Genomic DNA, 20,653 nt, shown 5'->3' on the forward strand with positions numbered 1-20,653 from the left:
TCTTGTCTGTGAACGGATTTCTCATCTTCTACTCCTCTCCAGCATTAACGTCTACACCATGGCCAAGTCCATAAGGACATTTCTGTTCAAAGCCTGCGCTTGGTGCGGGCTAAAGAATGTGTTCACGGAGGATCTCCATGACAACTGCCTTTCCTATTTGCATTCAACACACATCATCCAGGAGTGTGAAATCTGCCAGTCGTTATCGAACAAAACAAAGACCACCACTGGAGGTTGGTGGCGTGGCTCGATGTTGGGACGCAGAAGGCTCGGCCTGTAGTCATGCCTCACACAGGCAAGGCAGATCACCGCAGCATGCCACCTCTAGCAAGAGGTTTAGCTAGCACAAGGAGGCATCACGAAGACTCATACAACATCTCCATCTGGGTCTTCCTTGCATAAGTATATACCTTCACCGACCATGCAGAAACGGTTGTCGAAACTGTCATCTACTATCCCGCAGATGGCTCATGGCAAGCCTACGGTCTTCGTCTTCAAGGCCCTGTCGATGTCCATATCAATGCACACAAAGTCTTCGACCCCGTCAACAGTAAGGCCTACGAACCGGTCGATGACCCCATCAAGGACAACAACCCCGTTGTCTACCCCGAAATCAATTCCGTCGACGAGCATTCATAAGCACCTCACTCCTACACTGTCAACGACAGCGTCTACAAGCTCAATCAAGTCTATTCTTATGGCATCATCGTCTCAGCCATCGGCATTGGCTGTGTTACCATAGCCATCCCGCCCTCGTCCACTAGCTCTTGGGATAACCCCAGTGAAAGCAGGATTGTCAATGGCTCCACCGGATGAGATCCTCCTCCCAGTAGATCTAGAAGGTCCACTGACAGTTGTTTCTGAAGACAATGATGAGACAGCATTGGAAGAGGCCCCACCAGTCCCAAACGGGACAAGCCTCCACCTATGCCAACCCCTGCTCGCATTACTCCATGTAGAGCAGTCTCACCAGCCGGGGCGACGGGAGAAGCCTCCATTCACACAGCAGACACAGGCGCAGATTAATTTGATGCCCTTGTCTCTGCAGACTGCGAACCGGACGAGGATCCCCTGCATGATTCGACCACCGGACAAAATAGGGTCTTTGCACGCCCTAATGTCTAGGGTGACAAAGATGTTCGGGCTGGCCCCTGAAGAGCAGAATAAGGACAGCTTGCTCTGCCAGCGGCGGGAGCAGCACAGGAAATCAGTTCTAGCTATAGCCGTGCTGGACAACATCTGGGAAGATGGCTTATTAACAATGGCCAACCCTTCTTCTGCACCTCCCAAAAAGGAGAGATTTTAAAAGAAATATAGAGAGCCTGATGCTGCAGCTACATGCCTTGGAACACATCCTACCCCAGACTTTGTGGTGTCAGCAGCAGCCCGCAAACGCTCTGACAACCCTTCATCTTCCTGTGCCGTTGCCCCGGACAAAGAGAGAAAGCGTCTGGATGTGTTTGGGCGGAAGGCGATTACAACAACCACCACCACCATCAAGGCAGCCAATGCCATGGCCTTTCTCTCAAAATATGAATGAGAGCTCTGGTTCAAGATCATTCCCATCCTTGAGTTCCTACCAGATGATAAGATGCAAGATGCTTTCATCCTTCTTCATGAAGGAAAAACTGCTTCTGATCATGTAACAGCCTTATGTATGAATATTGCTGACACGTGGTACTGGCAGCTGGGGAATGGTGCTGTACTTCGCAGGCATGGCTGGCTCAAGGCTACGAGGCCTGAAGTTCAAGCGAAAGTGGTAGACGTGCCGTTCAATGGCATTGACCTCTTCGGCAAGAAAGTGAGCGAGACGTTGCAGTCCATCAAGACCGGCACAGCCACAGCCAGCTCCCTCGGCACATTGCAGCAGAGGCATCAGTACTTTCGCTCAGTAAATTCCTGATTCTCAAGAACTACACAAGAGTATCGGCCTTCCTACCCATCGACCTTCCTACTAGTCCCCATCGTCATCGTATAAGTCTCCTTCTTACTCGACATCAGATGCTTATAAGAATAAGTCAGAAGCCTACAGGAGGAATCATCACCAACAAGGCTCTTTACATACCAATCGGTGTAAACAAACCTGACCCGCCTCAGGTCCAGCCTCCCCACTTTCGCACGCCAGTGGGGGGAAGGCTGTCACAGTTTATCCACAAGTGGGAAAAGATCACCACCAACAGCTTGGTGCTATCCCTTCTCCAGCAGGGCCACACGCTGGAGTTGTCAAGAGGCCGCTGTGGGGGTGTAGAAGGAGACTGACAAGGAGGACTCATGTTTGGGGCTACAAACCTTTATTTATCAAAGAAAAACCCATCTCTTCCTACTTCTAAGGACTTGCACTGCCTCAACCTAAGAAAACTTTATGGGCCTGTCAGAATGTTCATCTAAAAAGAATATGTTCTCTGTCCTTTCAGAAACCTAGCAATCTAACCCTAACACTTAAACCAAATGTCCATAACAAAAGTAAAGTTCCTTCACCATGAGAATGGCTCCTTTCTAGTGTTTGGCTTCAGTTTTATCATGATAATAGTTCTTTAAAAGTACCTTCTAACCAGGGCCAGGGAGATGACTCCCTTCCCCTGTATCTTTTATCAAAGTTCTCTTCAGCGATCTTTCAGTATTTTCACCTTTCCAGGAAGTAGAAAAATGTACTGCCTTATTTGGTTTCCTTTTAATGTTTGTATGACAAATATAATTTCCGGGCTCCTCTGTATCTTTTTAAACCTTTCTTTTTAAACCTTTTGCCAGTCTACTTGAGCAATGGTAATGGTTGAGCCACTGCGACAAGGGAGATGACCCCTGATGCCCTCTGCTAGAGCAGTGGAATTGGGTTGGCCTCTGCGATGAGGGAGATGACTCCTGTTGCACCCTGTTTGAGCAGTGGTATTGACTAGTCCACTGCAACAGGGGCGATAACTCCTGATGCACTCTTCCTTAGTCTCTGCTTCAGCAGTGGTATGATATTGATCACTGTGCCAAGGGAGATCACTCCTGATGCACTCTTGATTTAGTTTTCCTTCACCTGCAGGAATACTTTACTGGTTCTTCACAGGGCTGCAGGTCTTGCTTCTTGCTTTCCACTTCTCCTCTCTGTTCTCTTGCATGACTCTACGGCAGGTTACTACTGGCGGTCACAACTTCATTCCAGAACCATCATGTCCACCCGCTACTGGTCATGCCACCACCACAGTCCTTGTCTGACCTCAGCGTGTCGGCTCCTTTCCGACCAGTTGGATGCATTACTTGCATCCCTCGCCTTGCCTCTTCTCTCTCGAGGGCTTGCTCAGCTTTTGCTCCAAAATAACCAGTTTGAACTTCTCGGGCTGCACTAGCGTAGTTGCGTCTTCCGCCATGAGTCCTTTCTTGCTTGTTATTTTATTTTGTTGACTCTGCCCTTGCGTAACGTCAACACCATCATTAAGAGTTCCTTGTTCATTCCTTAAGTCTCCTGAGGGCCACCTCGTCACAGTAGCTGGTTCCTTTTCCATATATCCATTGCAGGTACTTTTCGTGGTCTTCATCGTCCTAGTATACCTCATATTTCGAACATTTATGGTCTCACTATCACTAGTGGATGAAAAAGATGGCAATGAGGATGGAGGCTTTATGTGCTGTGGTGGTGGTATGGAGGCTTTTCCCCAGGCGGAAGTGCTTATACCCAGGAGGGGAGTCACTACCTATGAGGTCCTCACGCATATTACCAACCCTAAGGGGACTATTTTATAGTGGCCCCACCTCCCTAGCCTCATATGAAAGGGCTCCCCCCTAGCGAAAAGTGACAAGACCTGGTGAATCATCACACTGCCCATCATTCCTCCATTGCAGAAAGTGGAAAAGCACACACATCTGCTGCAGGAGGTCCAAATCTGTTACCGGAGGGTGCCATTGAGAAAGTGCCACACGACCAACAAGGACAAGGTGTCTCCTCAAGTTACTTCCTAGTATGAAAAAAGTCAGGGTGTTGGAGGCCCATACCAGACCTCCGAGTACTGAACAAATTCTTGAAGGTCCACATTTTCAGAATGGTGGCGCTGCAGCAGGTTCTGTCCCAGTTACAAGAAGGGGATTTTTTTTAACGTCCCTAGACCTAGAGTCTATTTCCATGTCCTGATCCACCGGAAACACTGCTGCGACCTGCACATTATGGTCACAGGTTGCCAATACCAATTGAAGGGCCTTCCCTTCGGGGTCTGGTCACCCCAAGAGTTTTCACCAAGTGCCTGGCTCCAATAATGGGCCATCTGCACGGAATGGGCGCACACATCTATCCCTACCTAGACCACTGGCTGGGGTGGGCAGCGTCATATGACATTGTGGCCCAGCACACCATTCAGACCATTCTATCCCTGCAGTCTCTCGGGTTCTCTGTTAACTATCGAAAATCTGGTCTGACCCCATCTCAGCAGGCTCTCTACTTGGGCGCACGCCTAAACACACGCTCTTGCAGGATGACTCGATCAGAGGAGAGGGTTCAAGCCCTTCTCACCAAGGTAAAATTGCTCTGCCGCATTCACAATGCATCGGTACGCCTCCTGAAGTCCCTACTTGAAATGATGTCCTCTTGCATTCACATCCTGCAACACTGCAGGATCCACATGCAACCGCTGCAGGAGTTCCTCATTGCACACTGCCGGCAAGTATCAGGCTCCTGGGATGACATGATTTCACTGACATAGCACTTCAAGAAGCCACTACAATGGTGGTCAGTCTGCTCTCACCTGGTTCAAGGTGCTCCTTTTTGCCTGCCCCCTCACCAAGTCAATGTCACGACAGATGCCTCCCTGGACAGCTGGGCCATGCATACAGAAAGCCTTAATGCCCGGAGCTTGTGGACGGAGGAAGAGAAAACACTCCATACCAACCATCTAGAGATCTGTGCTGTCTTCTGGGCACTCAAGTCAATCCTCCTGCATGTCAGCGGTTGGGTGGTTTGGATCTTTACGGACTACACCACCATGATATTTTATGTGCACAAACAGGCAGGCACCAGATCCCTCTCTCTACCGACAAGGGCACAGACCCTCTGGCTCTGGGCACTTAAACACCACATGTTCCTCGTTCCTTTACAACTTTCCTGTGTTCAGAACACCATGGCAGATTCCCTCAGCGAGTGGGAACTGCAAGAGTCTTAACTCCTCTGGATATTCCATCACCGAGGTGCTCCGGAAATCGACCATTTTGCCACCTACGAGAACAAGAGGTGCATGGTTTTTGCCAGCAGGTTTCCGTATCCAGAGAGCCTGGTGAATGGTTTCTCTGGGGGGGGGAATTCCTTCACGCCCTCCCCAATACCTCTGGTGGCACATGTATTAGGCATGTTCAGACAACATCAGTGCAGACTGATCTTAGTGACCCCGACCTGGCCAAGACATTTCTGGTACTCCGAGCTCCTGTCCCTGTCCCTGTCCATTGCCCCCCTCGACCCACCAAATGAGGCTTCCTCTTTGGCAAGAGCTATTATCCAGGGACAAAGGGGCAGTCCTCCATCACAACACAGCCTCGCTCAGCCTGATGTCCTGGCTCCTGTTCTCCTAGAATTCAGCTCCATCCCATTGTCCCAGAACTGCAGAGACATTCTGGCGCAAACCCAAGCCCTATCCACGCTTGCCTGCTACTAGAGTAAATGGCAATGCTTTACTATTTGATGTGACCACAGGGTCTGGACCCTGTTACTGTGCGACCAAAGGACATCTTACTACGGTCTCTGGTGCAGGCAGGTTTGACATATTCCTTCATCAAGGTGCATTTCGCAGCGGTGTCCCAGTACACCCGTTCTTCTTCCGCGTATTCTCTGTGGTCTAACCGGCTTGTCAAGGAGTTCCTCAAGGGTCTTTTTCATTCTTTTCTGCATACTAGGTACCCAGATCCTGCTTGGGAGCTGAATGTGGTTCTGTCAAGACTCATGCAACCTCCATTTGAGCCACTACACAAGGCTTCACTAGAGTTCCTCTCTTGGAAGACTACCTTCCTGGTCTCCATCACTTCAGCACAAAGAGTTGGCAAAATCCATGCTTTCTCTTGCAAGACGCCATACATAACCTTCCACAGGTCCAAAGAGGTCCTGCCCACTAATCCTTCCTTTGTGCCCAATGTTCCGTCGGCATTCCACCTCAGTGAACCGGTGGTGTTACCTGTTTTCTTTAGATCTCCGGAACCTCCAGTAGAGCAATCTTAACATTTCTTGTATGTCATACATGCTTTAAAGTACTATGTCGATCACACAAAGTCTTTCCGAAAGACCTCTCAACTCTTTGTGACATTTGGTCCCTCTGGTGTAGGGAAGGCACTTTCCAAGTGTTCAATTGCCAGGTGGATTTCATCCTGCATTTCATTCTGTCATCAACAGGCTGGTAGGCTTCTCCCGGAAAAGCCCAGGGCACATTTCAACAGAGTCCAGAGGTGGCCAGGCAGTTCTACGTAACTTGCTTGCATAAGGTGAGTGTTTCCTGTGGTGAGTGTTGCTACAAGGCGCTTGCTTCTGCCCAGTATGGGTATATGGTACTGCTTTGTAATCTATTAACAGCATGTGAAACTATGAAAGATGCAATGCTGGAAAAGGAATAAGTTACTTACCTGTAACTCCTGTTCTCCAGCATGGGTATCTTTCATAGAGTCAACTTCAACCCTCCCTCCTACCCATCTCCCTCTTCTTAGCTTTCTTGGCTCCTAGTGCCACTTTACGTGCACTTTGCCAAAATCTGAAGATGGCTACCAGGGGTGGAGCTAAGGGAGCCCTTCCTATTGGATAGGGGCAGTATGACCTAAAATGACTGTTATAGAGCACTAGGGTGACTGAAGTTTTCAGTTTAAAAATAAACTGCTCTATGTTACTGCGGATTCCCAGCCTGACAACGGGGAATATTCACAGAATCTATGAAAGAAACCAATGCTGGAGAGCAGGAGTTACAGGTAAGTAACGTATTCTACCGTGGTTCTGTCTCCATGTTCTTGTTCTATGGGCCCTAGTAACAATTTTAATAGCAACCTTTTAAAAGACATATACTAAACTTGAACCTTGCAGCAGAGCCAATTGTCTGCATACACCTTTCTTCATAGCCGGAGTGCCCCTTTCAACCAAAGGTTTGCAGATTCTGGTTGTTTTCATTACAGGTGTGGTTTGTTAATGTTGTATAGGTTTGTCGGTTTGTCTGTCCTTTTAGTTTGGTTAAAGACTTGTATTTTTATAGAATCTTGATTGGACATTTATTTTATTTTGATACCAAATTGTTTTTTGGGATGCTTCCTTGCTGGCTCACGATGCCTCTTGAAGAGCATGACCTGCATTCGCCACATGCTACCTGGAGATGTACCATTCATGTTGTGCATGTTTAACCTTTAGGATTGAGGACACTCTTAGTTTAGTAGTAGTGTGAGGCTGCAATGTGAGGCTGAGTAGGAGTTAAGAAACCACTACTCATCCCTGTACTCCAGCAGAGTAGTAGTCTTCAGCACAGCAACATCTCACTCTGTTTCAGAAAGTTGGAATGAGTAGAGGCTCTTCCATAATGGGCAACGGGGTGCTGACATGCCACTCATTATGGAGAAGTCAATCAGCCAAAGAAGGCACATTGGAAAACCTGACTCTACTACACAGAGCAGCTGGGGAAATGCTCTTGTGCCAGCCGTGTTGTAAGGGAAACCAGGTTTTGCTGTGGCTTAGAGTCCTGAAGCAGTGCATGCCCAATGAGCCATGAAATATCAGGTTTTTTGTAGCTTCCCTGGTTTTACAAGGACCATCAGACATGGTGTCTGGGGTATTGCAGTCCATTCGGGCATAGATGGTGCTGCAGGAACCAGGACTCTGGGAGAGGTGTAATTTAACCCCTCCCCAAGCCCCTCTCTCTCCCTGCTTCCTGAGAGTCCCTAGCCAGTGAAAGGGAACAGGCGCCACACGGATACACGGTAAGTAAGGGTGTGGGTTTGGTGGGGGTGTGGGTTTGGTGGGTTGGGGGCGGGTGCCAAATTGTAAATGTTCAGGGGAGAAAAGACTGAAGATTATTTCGGAAAAATAATCTTCAATCTTTTCTCCCTCGAAAATTTGGATTGCGGGCTTTCAACCCTGATCCCTGCTATCTATAGTGTGGTGTTGGTTGCTCATTCTCCCCACCTTGCTGAAGTTAGTTGAAGGGTTTTTTCTCCCCGAAAATTCTGTTATTCTGGGCTTCCCTCACTAGGGTCTCTCATGGAACCTCCCCAGATAAATAAATTGGGGTTTTCCCAGACAGTCAGCGTTATTACATGCACTCTTGTATCTGACTTCCCCAGGCACAGTCTGCTCTCCAGTGGTTTTCAACCTTCGGCTCTCAAGATGTTTTGGACTACAAACTCCATCAGCCCTAGCCAGCATAGTCAATAGTGAGGGAATCATAGGGGTTCTAGTCCAAAACATCTGGAGAGCCAAAGGTTTCAGACCCATGCTCCATAGCAATATCCATCCCTACAGCCTTTGCAAACTGGTTTTCGCTGTATTGGGACTATTTTATGCTCTGTATATATTACTCGGGAGTTGGCGGCCATCTTTGTCGATGCCTAGACTCCACTGCAAAACCATGTTTCATCAATAATGTGTGAACGGCATCATGATGAGCGCAAATGTTTGGAGGGAGACTGTCCCCAGCCCACACTGTTGCAGTGGTGTCAGATGCGTCACCCTGAAAATAGTGTGCCATGTCTTTATAAAAAGGTTAATTGGTTCTTTGCTGTCCGAGTTAACTTTTCAAAATAACATTTAGATTGCCAAAGAGTGAAACTGTGCCATACTAAGACCATTTTAATGTGATGATTGCATGGTGACGTTCCCACGTTGGGTATTTATTGGCTCACGCCAGGATTTAACTTGCATGTTTAAAATCAATTATGTGTGTCATGAGATTGAAGATCTGTATAAGTTTTATTTGAACACAGTATGTTTACCATGCTATCCATTTATCACATACATGCTTTTAGATCATGGACGGCAGATCGGTAAAAGGATGTGTAAGTGTTGAGCCATACATTCTCGGAGAATTCGTTAAGTTATCAAATAATGCCAAGGTGGTACGATCCCAGTATAAGGCAACAGAGTACGGCATGGCCTTTGGACACTTCACCTATGAATTTACCAACCGCACAGAAATCGTAGTTGATTTGCAAGGTAGGTATTCTTGGATATGTAATTTCTATATCTTTCTTGTTTACACCCCTCTATAAGAAGAAACAGAAATAAAATAAAAACTTATAAAGGATCGAAAAGCTAAAATATGTCACCTCTTTTGACAGCATAACATAAAGTGTCATGGTCGATATGACATTTTATAATGCTTTTCATGACAAAAATCAATTATGTGTGTCATGAGATTGAAGATCTGTAAAAGTTTTATACAAGCCCTGGGATCGTATCTCTCCAGCCCTGAAATCTCTTCATTGGCTCCCAGTGGCTGCAAGGATTAAATTCAAGACCCTTTGCATTGTCCACAAGGCTTTCTGGGGCCTGGGTCCAAAATACCTTCAACTCTCCCTCGGTAAATGCCTTCCCTCTTGAGCTCTTCTCTCCTCCACCTCCAACTCCCTCAGTGTCAGTCGTTTCTCAAAGAAAGGAACTTGGGGTAGATCTCTGTCTTCGGCTGGGGCCTCCCTCTGGAACAGCATCCCTGCCACTCTGAAACTTGAGGAGAACCATCTCTGGTTCCGGAAGCACCTCAAGACCTTCCTCTTTGCTTCTGCCTTCGCTCCTCCTCTACCCTGCTGATCTGTTCTGTTTCGGCATTGTGCACCTGGTTACCCTTTGTTTTCAGGCCCAGGTACTTGCTCACCCTGCCACGCACCCGCACTGCCTCCTGGCAACCCTTGCACTTGGGTCTGTATCTGTAAACCTACAGCCCCTCACCCCCTTTTCTGCACTTATCAGACACCCCCTGTCTGTGCCTTAAACCTATCACTTGCCACTTACTGGCTGCACTACCACTGTTGGTTTTTTTCATTTGCTCAGCACCTTCCACCTCTTCCCCACCCCTCTGCACTTTTCCCCCTTCGGTCTCCCCCTCCACTTGCGCGTTGTCAATGTCACTGGGCTTGGTAAGATCATTGTTTTTGTTCTTTCTTGTTCCCCCTCCTCTACGCGCTCTGAAACACGTGTGTATGAGCACGATACAAATGATCAAGATCAATATCCTCTCCTTGCAGGTTGGGTTACTGGAAGCGAGAAAGGAGAAGCACTCATTTACCTTACGGATCCGCAGATTCATTCTCTCAAGGATGTGAGCGCAACTACTAATTTCGGAATGAAAGGAATAGGCTATTTTTTCAACGACCAACACCAGGAGTGTAACGACATCTGTTCCCGGCTTTCTTTGACAAGACCTGCACTGCCGGCCTCCACATAAAACGTGCCTGCAGTACAAAAGACTGGTGGGTAATTGGAATACTGAAAGTCTGATCCCTCAGTGGACCGGGAAGTGGTCCCTTTTTATTAGGACAGCTACACGGACATTCTGTTTACTCCCAGAAAGGAGAAACGCATGGCACAGATGGCAATTGCAGAGTAAACAGGAAGTGCCTTATCCTCGGGTGCCCCCTCCTTCTACCAATAACTGTACTGGACCCGGAATCATCTGGTTAGGGCCATACTTTACACCTTCGAATTCGTATGTGCCCTCACTGGAACATGACTCTTGGGAAACATTCGGCTATAAAGCTCACTAAAGTGCAATATTTACACCTGCCTTCTTCTATTTGGGCCTACACCAGGTTTTTCGCAGTATGGTGGTAGTTGCAGCGAGCAGGTTATGGATGGGACAAAGAAGAGAGGTAGCAGATGTCTTGCAGACAAGACAGTGGGCAGGATGATAAGCAGGTGCCAGTGCAGGAGCTCGAGGGGAGGGGCCTCCACTCACCATCACACCTAGGCCATCACTTCGCCCCTTGCACCACCTGACTCGCTAGATGCCACCCGCCACTCTCCTCCCCATGACAGCTGTACCCCTCCTCTGACCCCCTCTGTATCCTACCCCCCCCACACTGTATATCTGTTCTGTTGTTACCACTGAAAAGTCCTGCGTTATGCATCTATAATGTTTTACAGTTCTGTAAAGCACTCGCTTATGTCAGTATTTGTGTATGCCTCTGGAAAGCGCTGCGTTGCTTCTCGAAGCTAGGTCTGTCCTCAATAAATGCCATAATAATAATAATAACCATCCAGTCACCATCACAGTAATTGTTGTAAATGCGCGGGGCTCCAGCAAGGAGGAGACCCTCATCCCAGACTTGCACATTGACACCTGCACAGAGATGCTCGCGGGCAGAGGCAGACACACTTACACTTCATCCTGACAGCCTACATAGATGGCAACTAGGCAGCAACAAGATTTAGAAGTAACATGTAGGGCAAGAGTACATAGATGGCAACTAGGCAGCAACAAGATTTAGAAGTAACATGTAGGTCAAGAGGTGAGGTGGCTACGAAGTAGGCAACACCTTCTACCCTCTCTGTTACCCACTCCATGGGACCGGCCATCCTTCTGCATACGCAAAACTGATAATATTTCAATTGTTCATACATTCATTTTCCCTTTTCAGTTTTGTTTTGCATTTTGACAGGCATCAGACTGTACAATATAATGGAATAGGAATGTCTGGATGGGGAAATGCATGAGTAAGGATCTAAATACGTTACAATATCAGTCACTCATAGACCATACACAAGTGCCTGTTTCGGGCTTTGCCAAATGTTAGCGAGCAGTTCACTCGCTAATCTTCCATCTATTTATTTACAAGCTGAAAAAGTGTATTTCAGCCCACGTCCACTGACTGATGTACTAAACGTAAATATGCCTTAATTGTAAAAAAAAATGTATTTTATATCATACGCAGGAAGGTCTTACACAAAATTGGTGTCGATCAAGTCCCAATGGATGCTCGGGCAATAAATGTGCACTTTGGATAAAGTGTCATACAAGACAGTGGCAGAACACAGATGTATTATAGCAAGTTGGTGGTCTGGCACAGGTTTAGAATTGCACTAGATCGAGGCATCCTGCTTAAAGAAGACAGTAACTTATTGTTGGTTGGGCTGTTAGAGATCAATATATCCATGCGGTAAAGAGAACATGGATCAAAACATTACCAGCGGGACAAGTGTGGGGACAAGAAGTATTACGTAAGGTCTTGTTGGTAAATGAATTACCTACAAGATTAAGGGATTACAGTGGCACATGGGAATGACAATGGGAAGAAACTTTGTCGGAAAGTTCGATTGAAGAAAAGCAATACAAAATAATCTATATTTATCATATCCTTTCCGAGGTATGCATCATGGTCGCTCGCCTGTGGTTGACAGTGGATGCCTTATTGAGCATGCAAGTGAGCAGCGCTGGATACATTGACCAGACTAATCAGCAATGGGCCTCCTTCCGAGTTTGGTAGAGCAGTAAAAAAGTGGTGGTCATTCTGTTACTGCCACTGTTTTTGTCCATAACGGAATAACTACCATTTCTACCACTCTGCCAAATCCCGAGTTTGGCGTTGAAGTGGAGGATCTACCTAAAGCATCATGCCGCAGGTAAATCCTCCACTTCAACACCAAAACCGGTGGAATTATTGTGGTGGAATTATCGCTCATGATAATTCTGACGAAATCCCCATGGAGTCCTATGGACTACAGAAATGGAGACTAATACCGCTGTATCACCACTTATAATCCCATGGTAAACATACAGGACCAATTGGTGGTAACAGTAACTGATTTTGGTGGATTTGGGAGAATGAACACTGAATTACCGCCAAACTTGGAATGAGGCCCAATGTTCTTTCGAAATCCATTGTACAAGCATATTCATTCTGAAAATTGTTTATCCTTAAACTTTAAACTGATTCTACTCTCCAGTGAGTCAAGTCAGTTCAGCGCTACAGAAGTTGGATCATTTCACATTTGACAAGGTGGAGTCATTTGGAAGCAGACATCTACGTATAGCGATATGTATGTGCTAGATTTAATATAGCGCAAACCTGGCTTTGAAGCAACAGAGAGCTGTGCTACTTTTATAATGCTGTTTGCAGGGAAGGAAATGAGTCCCAGTGGTTACATTACTGACATTTTCAAGTTAGATACCTTGATTTCTAAACCTGGCTTCCCCACTTGACCAAAATTCTATGATTTCGGAAAATCATTTTATCTTCATGTACCTCATTCCCCTTATCTGCTGATGCTGCGGTGCTAATTTACATGGTTGATAAAGTTCACAATGTTATTGTAGTATTTTACAAGTCAATATATTCATTTGAAACCACTGCTAGCTAGGATAAACTAGATACCAAGACTCAACCGATTAACATTCAACTCCTCAAAGAGGAGTTGATTCTCCTGCACTTGCACGACCTTCCTATCCGATTTAGATAAATGCGTACTTAAACATTTAGCAAAAGTACATTCATAAACATAGGAATACATTTTTGCCAATACTGTTTTGTTTTGCATAGGCAGACATCAAGTGGTAGCTGCAGAGTATTGTATGACTTGTTTTTCGAAGTTAGAAAAGGGACGTCGGATGGGCATGTTTGTAATACTATCCCTAATGTGACATGTACTGTGCCCATGGTCCTTCACGCATCGAGGTCACTTATATAGTTTGTTTCCGCCATCGTGGTCGGTTACTTTTACGCGGAGTACGTAGCTTTCACTACTATCACATTGTTAAGCGTCCTCTGTGCTTATTTTGCCAACAATATTCAATACCATCGACTGAAGACTTCCAACGCTTTCTTCCACGTCTCGATGACAGGCTTCGTCCTTGCAGTTGGGAGAGTGTAAGGACCAAACACTATTCATTTCACTTCGAGGCCTTCTGACTCCACGCGTCATAATCTGCCGAGATCAAGAAGAATGGTGCAAGAGCATCACTTGATTCAACAAGCAGACATTTTAACACTACTACAAAGGGAAGCGATGGAGCTAGTTCCACTGCTAGAGGTAAACATAGGTATTTATTCAATATACTTGCTTGTCCTCAAAAAGGATTTAAGCATTCGCCCTGTCTTAGACGTGAGTCCTGCAAACACGTATGTCAAGCTGAACAAATTCAGGATGACAACGCAGCAGGAGGTAATTCCACTTCTGAAGCAAGGGGATTGCATGGCAACATTGGACATGAAAGATGCATGCTTTCATATTCCAATATTGCCAGCGCACAGAAATACCTAAGGTTCAAGGTAGGAGATACCCACTACCAGTTCAAAGTACTTCCCTTCGGCATATCCTCAGCGACAAGGGTATTTACAAAGGTGCTTGCAGTGGTGGCAACCCACCTTTGCAGGCAGTCAATTCCAGTGTACCCTTATCTAGACGACTGGCTAATAACAGGAGACATGCCATAACTGTGTCAATGGAACACTAAAAAAAAATCCATCTTCCATTTCAGTTGGTGTTCTCGATCAATGAGCAAAAAATAAAGCTTTGTTCCAAGTCAGGTGAAGCAGTTTCTTGGAGTGCTAATTCAAATACAAGACAACCTAGTCGTCCCCTCAAACGAGAGGGTCCAAAAGATAATCCTTCAATTTCCACAATATGTATCCGGTCGTCAGATAACCGTGCGAAATGCAATGCGCCTCCTCGGAATGTTGGTATTCTGCTTTTACCTGGTGCCACAGGCTCGATTGCACATGCGTCCAATGCAAGAGTGTCTAGCGAAAGAATGGTCGCAGGTAAGCGGTCTCTGGGGCAATCTAGTGGTGGTTTCGCATCCACTCGTTCAATTACTGCAGTGGTGGACAAAAGCAAGCTTTTCAAGGGCAAATAATTGACCACCCCCGCAGTTAAGGCCACTCTAACAACAGGCGCATCCCTTTCAGGGTGGGGAACCCACTTTCTCCACACCACGCACAGTGTGTGGGCACAAACATATCAACCTTCTGGAATTACTAGCAGCGTTCAAAGCTTTGCAAGTATTTCAACCATAGCTGACAGGGAAGACACTCCCAGCCCTGACAGAAGCACTACGGACATGTACTATATAAACACAAGGGGGCACACTCTCAGGTCTGTCCCAATGAGTCCAGAACATCTGGAATTGGGCACTCAAACGCAATACATTCCTCCTGTCACAACATGTTTAAGGGGAACACCGCTGTCTGGCAGAAGTGCTAAACAGAAACATACAACTTCCCTCAGAGCACGAATGGCAGTTAACCGTGGACATTCTACACAATGGGCCTCATTACACAGTAGGCGGTAAGGGTTTGCCGGTACCGGTATTTTACTGGTACCGGTAAACCCTTACCGCCTTACTACGAGGTCCCTTTGCGGGTTGGAGAATTTAACGCCTGCTTTTTGCAGGCGTTAAAAACCAACCCGCAAAGGGACCAGGGAGCTAATTAAGGTACCGCAATTTGCGGTGCCGTAATTAGCACCTTCCCCATTTCCATTATGCCCAATGGGGAAAAAATGGGAATGGGGAAGGGCAATGGGGGAAGGGGGAATTACCGCCCCACCAACCTTGGAATAGGGCGGTAATTCCCCTTTCCACCAAGGCGGTGCCGGTATTTTACCGGCATGGACCAAGGTGCTGATAGCACCTTGGTCCACCGCCGTCCGTGTAATGAGGCCCAATGTCTTCAAAGACTGGGGCCATCCAAACAGATCTCTTTGCAAAACAATAGAACACACTATAGTATTGTATTTTAGTTGTCATTTGTATAGCGCTGTTTACTATTATTATAGTCTCAATGCGCTTGTGGTTGGAACGCCCTCTGGGAACGCAGTCCAGAGTATGAGAAATTCTCATAGCGATTTAGAATGAATGTATGCATTTTGGCTAAGATAAGGAGTTAGGTGGACTAGCTAGGCTCTTGTAAGCAACCAAAGAGGTCAGGCATGTGGGAGGGTGCTGGGGAAGGTCACAGGTGTGTGCGAGTGCAAGAGGCTTGTGTCCAGCTATCCCAAATTCTGTCATAGGATGTCGCTGTATCCCAATGGCAGAGATGTTGAGGCAAGTTTGATTAAGTAGGTGAAAAAACGCTAAGTGTCCAGCTAGACCCGATTTTAACATAAGTCGTAGCTGCATTCTAATTGTGTAGATGGATAGCCATGCCTGTGATAGGTGTCCACCAAATTGGTGCGTTTATACATACCTAGAGTTCGGGTGGAGGTTATCTTTGATGTTGCTGTGTCTTCGGATTGTCTGTGGGGGGGAAAAACAGCTACCCTCGTAGACATGACAGACAGGCTTCCAAGCTCGACGATGTTGGTATTCTTTGAGCGTAATCAACGGGCTACGTTATAGACATAATGCATAAATACTAGCTTCCATAAAAGCTACCAAACAGCCATCTACTAACTGCAATTTCAGGATACCTGTGTATATCTAACCATAGGATCCTGCAGTGAAACGGCATATATCTTCGAGCGTGATGGGCGGGCTAACAGTCTAAAGTGCCACACAAGATTTCCACTCCTAGGTCCATCCAAGATCAGCACATTGCCCATTCTCAGATCCTTCTAAATAATACAGTTTCTAAGTGCAGTACACAGTCTTCACCGTTCTGATTTTAATATGTGTGCTGAGACTACACCATATCAAATCCATTTAAGTAAGACACCTTCTCTACCCCCAAAGGCCCTTCCGAGTGCAACACATTTCCCAACCCCAAATCCATCTCAGTGCAATACGTTTCCTATTCCCAAATTCCATTCAAGAGAGGCATATTTCCTACCCCTACAAGTCCATCACAAGAGAATACACAATGCCAAGACTATGCTTTAAAATATCCCAGACATGGTCCAAGGGGAATGCACTGTAGATGAACTGGTCAGGGATATTTGCATACGCTTTTCACCCAACACCACTTCTTAACAAGAAAATCCACAACATTCAACCGGAACATAACATGTCACCATGATCCTAATAGTGCAAATGTGGGCACGTCAAAATTGGTTCTCACACCTATTGAGAATGTCTCTTTGCCCACCAGTCAAACTACTGTGCCCTTACAACATGTTATCCCAACCTCAGAGGGCAACACTCGATCCATGTCCACAAACACTGAATTTGGCAGCTTGGCTCCTGAAGTCATAGAATGTGGACACTCGAACCTGCCCCAAATATGTATGGCCATTTTAAAGGAGGCACGTAAACCCAATACAAGAAACTGCTATTTCAACAAATGGAAACACTTTGTTTTGTGGTGAAAAACATGCAGCATCAACCCCATTAACTGCTCAGCTTCACATATAGTACACTGTCTGCTTTATCTTCTGGATTCAGGTCTCGTTTTTAATTCGCTCACAGCTCACCTAGCCACACTTTCAGCATATACCAGATCTTAGAGTAAAATCTCATGGTGAAAAGTTCCAGTGGTTCAAGCATTCATGGAGGGGGTTGAGAGACTATACCCTCCCATTTCCAATCCTACTCCTGGTTGGGATATTATTGTTGTCCTTACAAAACTCATGGGATTCTCCTTTAAGCCAATTCATAAAGACAGTGTTAAATATCTCAATTATAACACTGCTTTTCTTGTTGCTATCACTTGAATTAGGAGGGTCAGCGAACTGTAAGCTCTCTCAATGGAAGATCCATTCATTATTATTCTCAAAGACAAATTTGTGCTATGTACACATCCACGTTTCTATCCAAAATGTATCTCAAAGTTCCATGTCAAGCAATCCATCAAACGTTTCTTTCAAAATCCTCAACATTCAGCAGAAAGAAGCCCTCATTCACTAGACATCAGGAGGGCAGTGATGTATTACCTAAACAAAACCACTGAGGAAAACAGATCTATTTTTTGTTTCCCTTGCCGCAGTAAGAGAAGGGGATCCTGTCTCTAAGTCAGCTATTTCAAAATGGATTCTAAAAATGCATCCAGGTCTGTTATTCAATGTCCAAGAGAATATTACCATTCATGCCCAGACCACACTCAACTCGAGGTAGCAGGGCAATTCTAGCTTTCATTTCAAATGTACCCTTAGATGCTATTTGCAAAACAACTACTTTGAGTTAAATTCACAAATTCACACAGCATTGCTGCTTAGATGCACATTCAAGGGCTGATTCACAAGTGGGCCAGGCGGTGTTAAGACATATGTTTGCCACTGTACCTTCCAACAACCCATCACCTTCTTCGGGTACTGCTCGCTAGTCTATGCAAAGCATGTGATTCTAAGCAGATCAGCAAGGCTCAGAATGCATACATTACTTACCGTAATCGTATTTCTGATGCTTGTATCTGGTTAGATTCATAGGCTCCCAACCTTCCTCCCCTTTTCGAGTTGAGGTACATATACATTTTGAAACTTTCCTTACCTTTCTGTACTCACGCATGCACTTCATGCTCTCTCATGTCAGAAACAAAACAATCTGAGGAACCTCGATGGGTGAAGGACCATCGGTACAGTACACATCACACTATGCATAGTATTACAAACACGCCCAGTCGACATCCCTTTTCGAACTTCGAAAACAAGTCATGCAATGCTCTGTACCTGCCACTAGATATCAGCCTATTCAAAGCATGTGAATCTAGGCAGATAAATGCATCAGAAATACGATTACGTTAAGTAATGTGTGCCATATTCCAATAACTCCAATGTTCAAAAAATTTCACTATTCAAAAACATTTTTTATTTTAAATGTGAACTTTCTTATTATTCACAAGAATTATTTTCATTCATTGATCAGAAGTTTCCATTCATGTTGTGTAGGTATAAATCAATTTTCCAAATGTTTCAAAACAATCTCTTAATGTAGAGATAACCAAATGAAGTTAATACAACATTTATCTGATTATTGCTGCTCTATTGTGAACTTTCACCAATCTAAATGGATTCTGCTGTATTTATCCAACGTGTTTCGAATATCTCTGTATTCTTCATTTGGGAAATGGATCCATTTAAATATCCTGTTCATATGATAAGTATTCTATAATGAATTTGGTAACCCAAGTATTCCTGCATTTGTTAAGTGTCAATTTCTCTTCAAGAGATAAATGATGTTTACAGCCATCTGTTTACACTGATGAGTAAGAAACTGCCTTAACAATAGCCCTTTTCTCCTAAGTAGTGATCCCGCCTAGAATCTGAAAACCGGTCTGTTGAAGGGGATAATAGGCAGTCATTTGCAATAGAATGCTAGTGTTACACAGTGATGCTCTGCCACTGATACATGTTGAATATCTGCCTTTTGATGCTAACAGGTCAAGGGTTATCTAATATGTGAGGAGTATAATTTAAGGCAAAAGTGTCTTTTTTCATTGTGTTTTCCTCGGTGCAGATTTAAAAGGAATTAAAATACAAAAACACTAAGGAAAAGGGCACAATGGAATACAAAGTGGGTTGAGGGACCTTACTTAAAAAAATAAATCTTAGGCTATAATGGCAAACAAATGGAGGAAGAGTTGGGTAATGCATTCTTGTTTAGATGCTCAGTTCTGGATAAAGTTGGAGAGGGGCACTCAGGGTTCACAGTGCACTTTAAATGACTGTTTCTTGAAAATGTGTATGAGGTACATTGCCTGGAATAAGAACTTTTCTTTATTAATTGCAATGACATAATGAAAAGGTAAAATAATGAACTCTGGAATTCTTTCATTTGGTAGGATGGGCGGGTAACATTGCGGCTTTAACTTGCTAATGTTAACAATGTATGAATTCTCAGTGTAATATGGTTCCAAGGTTGCACAAGCTAGCTTCATTCCTCTCGCCCTTTAAACTATTGTGCCATAGACAAAAAACTTCAACCCCATGCCATGAAGTGCCTGTGACGTGTTACCAAGGACCTGGACACTGTGAATGAAATATAAATGTTCTCTATACGACAAATAATATTCCGTTTATGTATATGCACTGGATACTGAAAATTTCATACTGATTTCGATTTGTACTTGAGATATATTTCGAATTAAAGAGACATGTCACACGTCCAGGAAAGTCACTATGTTAAATAAATGAGAATATATTTGTACTGTTTATGTTGGCACTTTTGGGATTTGCACATGATATTTATTTTCTTTCATTCTGCTTTTACCCTAATTATGTATATTTTCTTGTGTGCAATATGTTAGGGCTATCAGGTGTACAAAAAATTCATTTTGTTACTAAGTCTATACTTTTTCGATGTGAGAATAAACATGGATGCACAAAAATGTTTTATTTGACTGAAACAGCAGCAAGAGTGTGCACACTGAGTGGTAAACTATCATAGGTTAACCAATCAGCAACAAAACATATAATGGATAATTTCAGTATCCGGGATATAGACTTTGGGCCTTGTTCACACAAATCTGCACTGGGGCAAACGAGATACCAGCAAGCATCTCATATTTGCACCAGCTACATTGTATATTTTTCACATTGTATATTTTTCACAAAATCTAAAACTGGGCCAAATGTGGAGATTCCCGGGCCTGATTCTCATATTTACACGTGAGCAAATCAGAGATCCCAGTGAGCATTTTTTATATCCACCTACTAGCTTATATTTGAGTCACAAAGGCGACAAATGGAGCACATTTGGAGATGCCTGCAGTATCTCCGAAATGCTCACGCGTGTTTGAGATTTCATAAAGGTTTGCTCAAGAGCATCTAAGAAATGCTCCAGACATCTGGAGATATGCTCCAAACTTTGCTAATCCGGTATACGGTAGGAAGAGGAACTCAGAAATGTTCACAAGCATCTATGATTTTCTT

General features: G+C 44.9%; 1 protein-coding gene across 1 annotated transcript in view; it reads left to right on the forward strand.

The window, feature by feature from the left end:
• The window catches only part of ALPK1 (alpha kinase 1), a 642,651-nt gene extending 622,540 nt beyond the window's left edge, over window positions 1–20,111 (forward strand). The window contains exons 13-14 of the mRNA XM_069630980.1: window positions 8,947–9,133; window positions 10,162–20,111. Coding sequence (XP_069487081.1) covers window positions 8,947–9,133; window positions 10,162–10,361 — 387 coding nt within the window. The 3' untranslated portion in view covers window positions 10,362–20,111. The remainder of the gene's footprint in view (window positions 1–8,946; window positions 9,134–10,161) is intronic.
• Window positions 20,112–20,653: the final 542 nt, after the last annotated feature.

Source organism: Ambystoma mexicanum, chromosome 6q (assembly GCF_040938575.1).
Source record: "Ambystoma mexicanum isolate Mex_15411 chromosome 6q, UKY_AmexF1_1, whole genome shotgun sequence".
Classification (NCBI taxonomy): Eukaryota; Metazoa; Chordata; class Amphibia; order Caudata; family Ambystomatidae; genus Ambystoma; species Ambystoma mexicanum.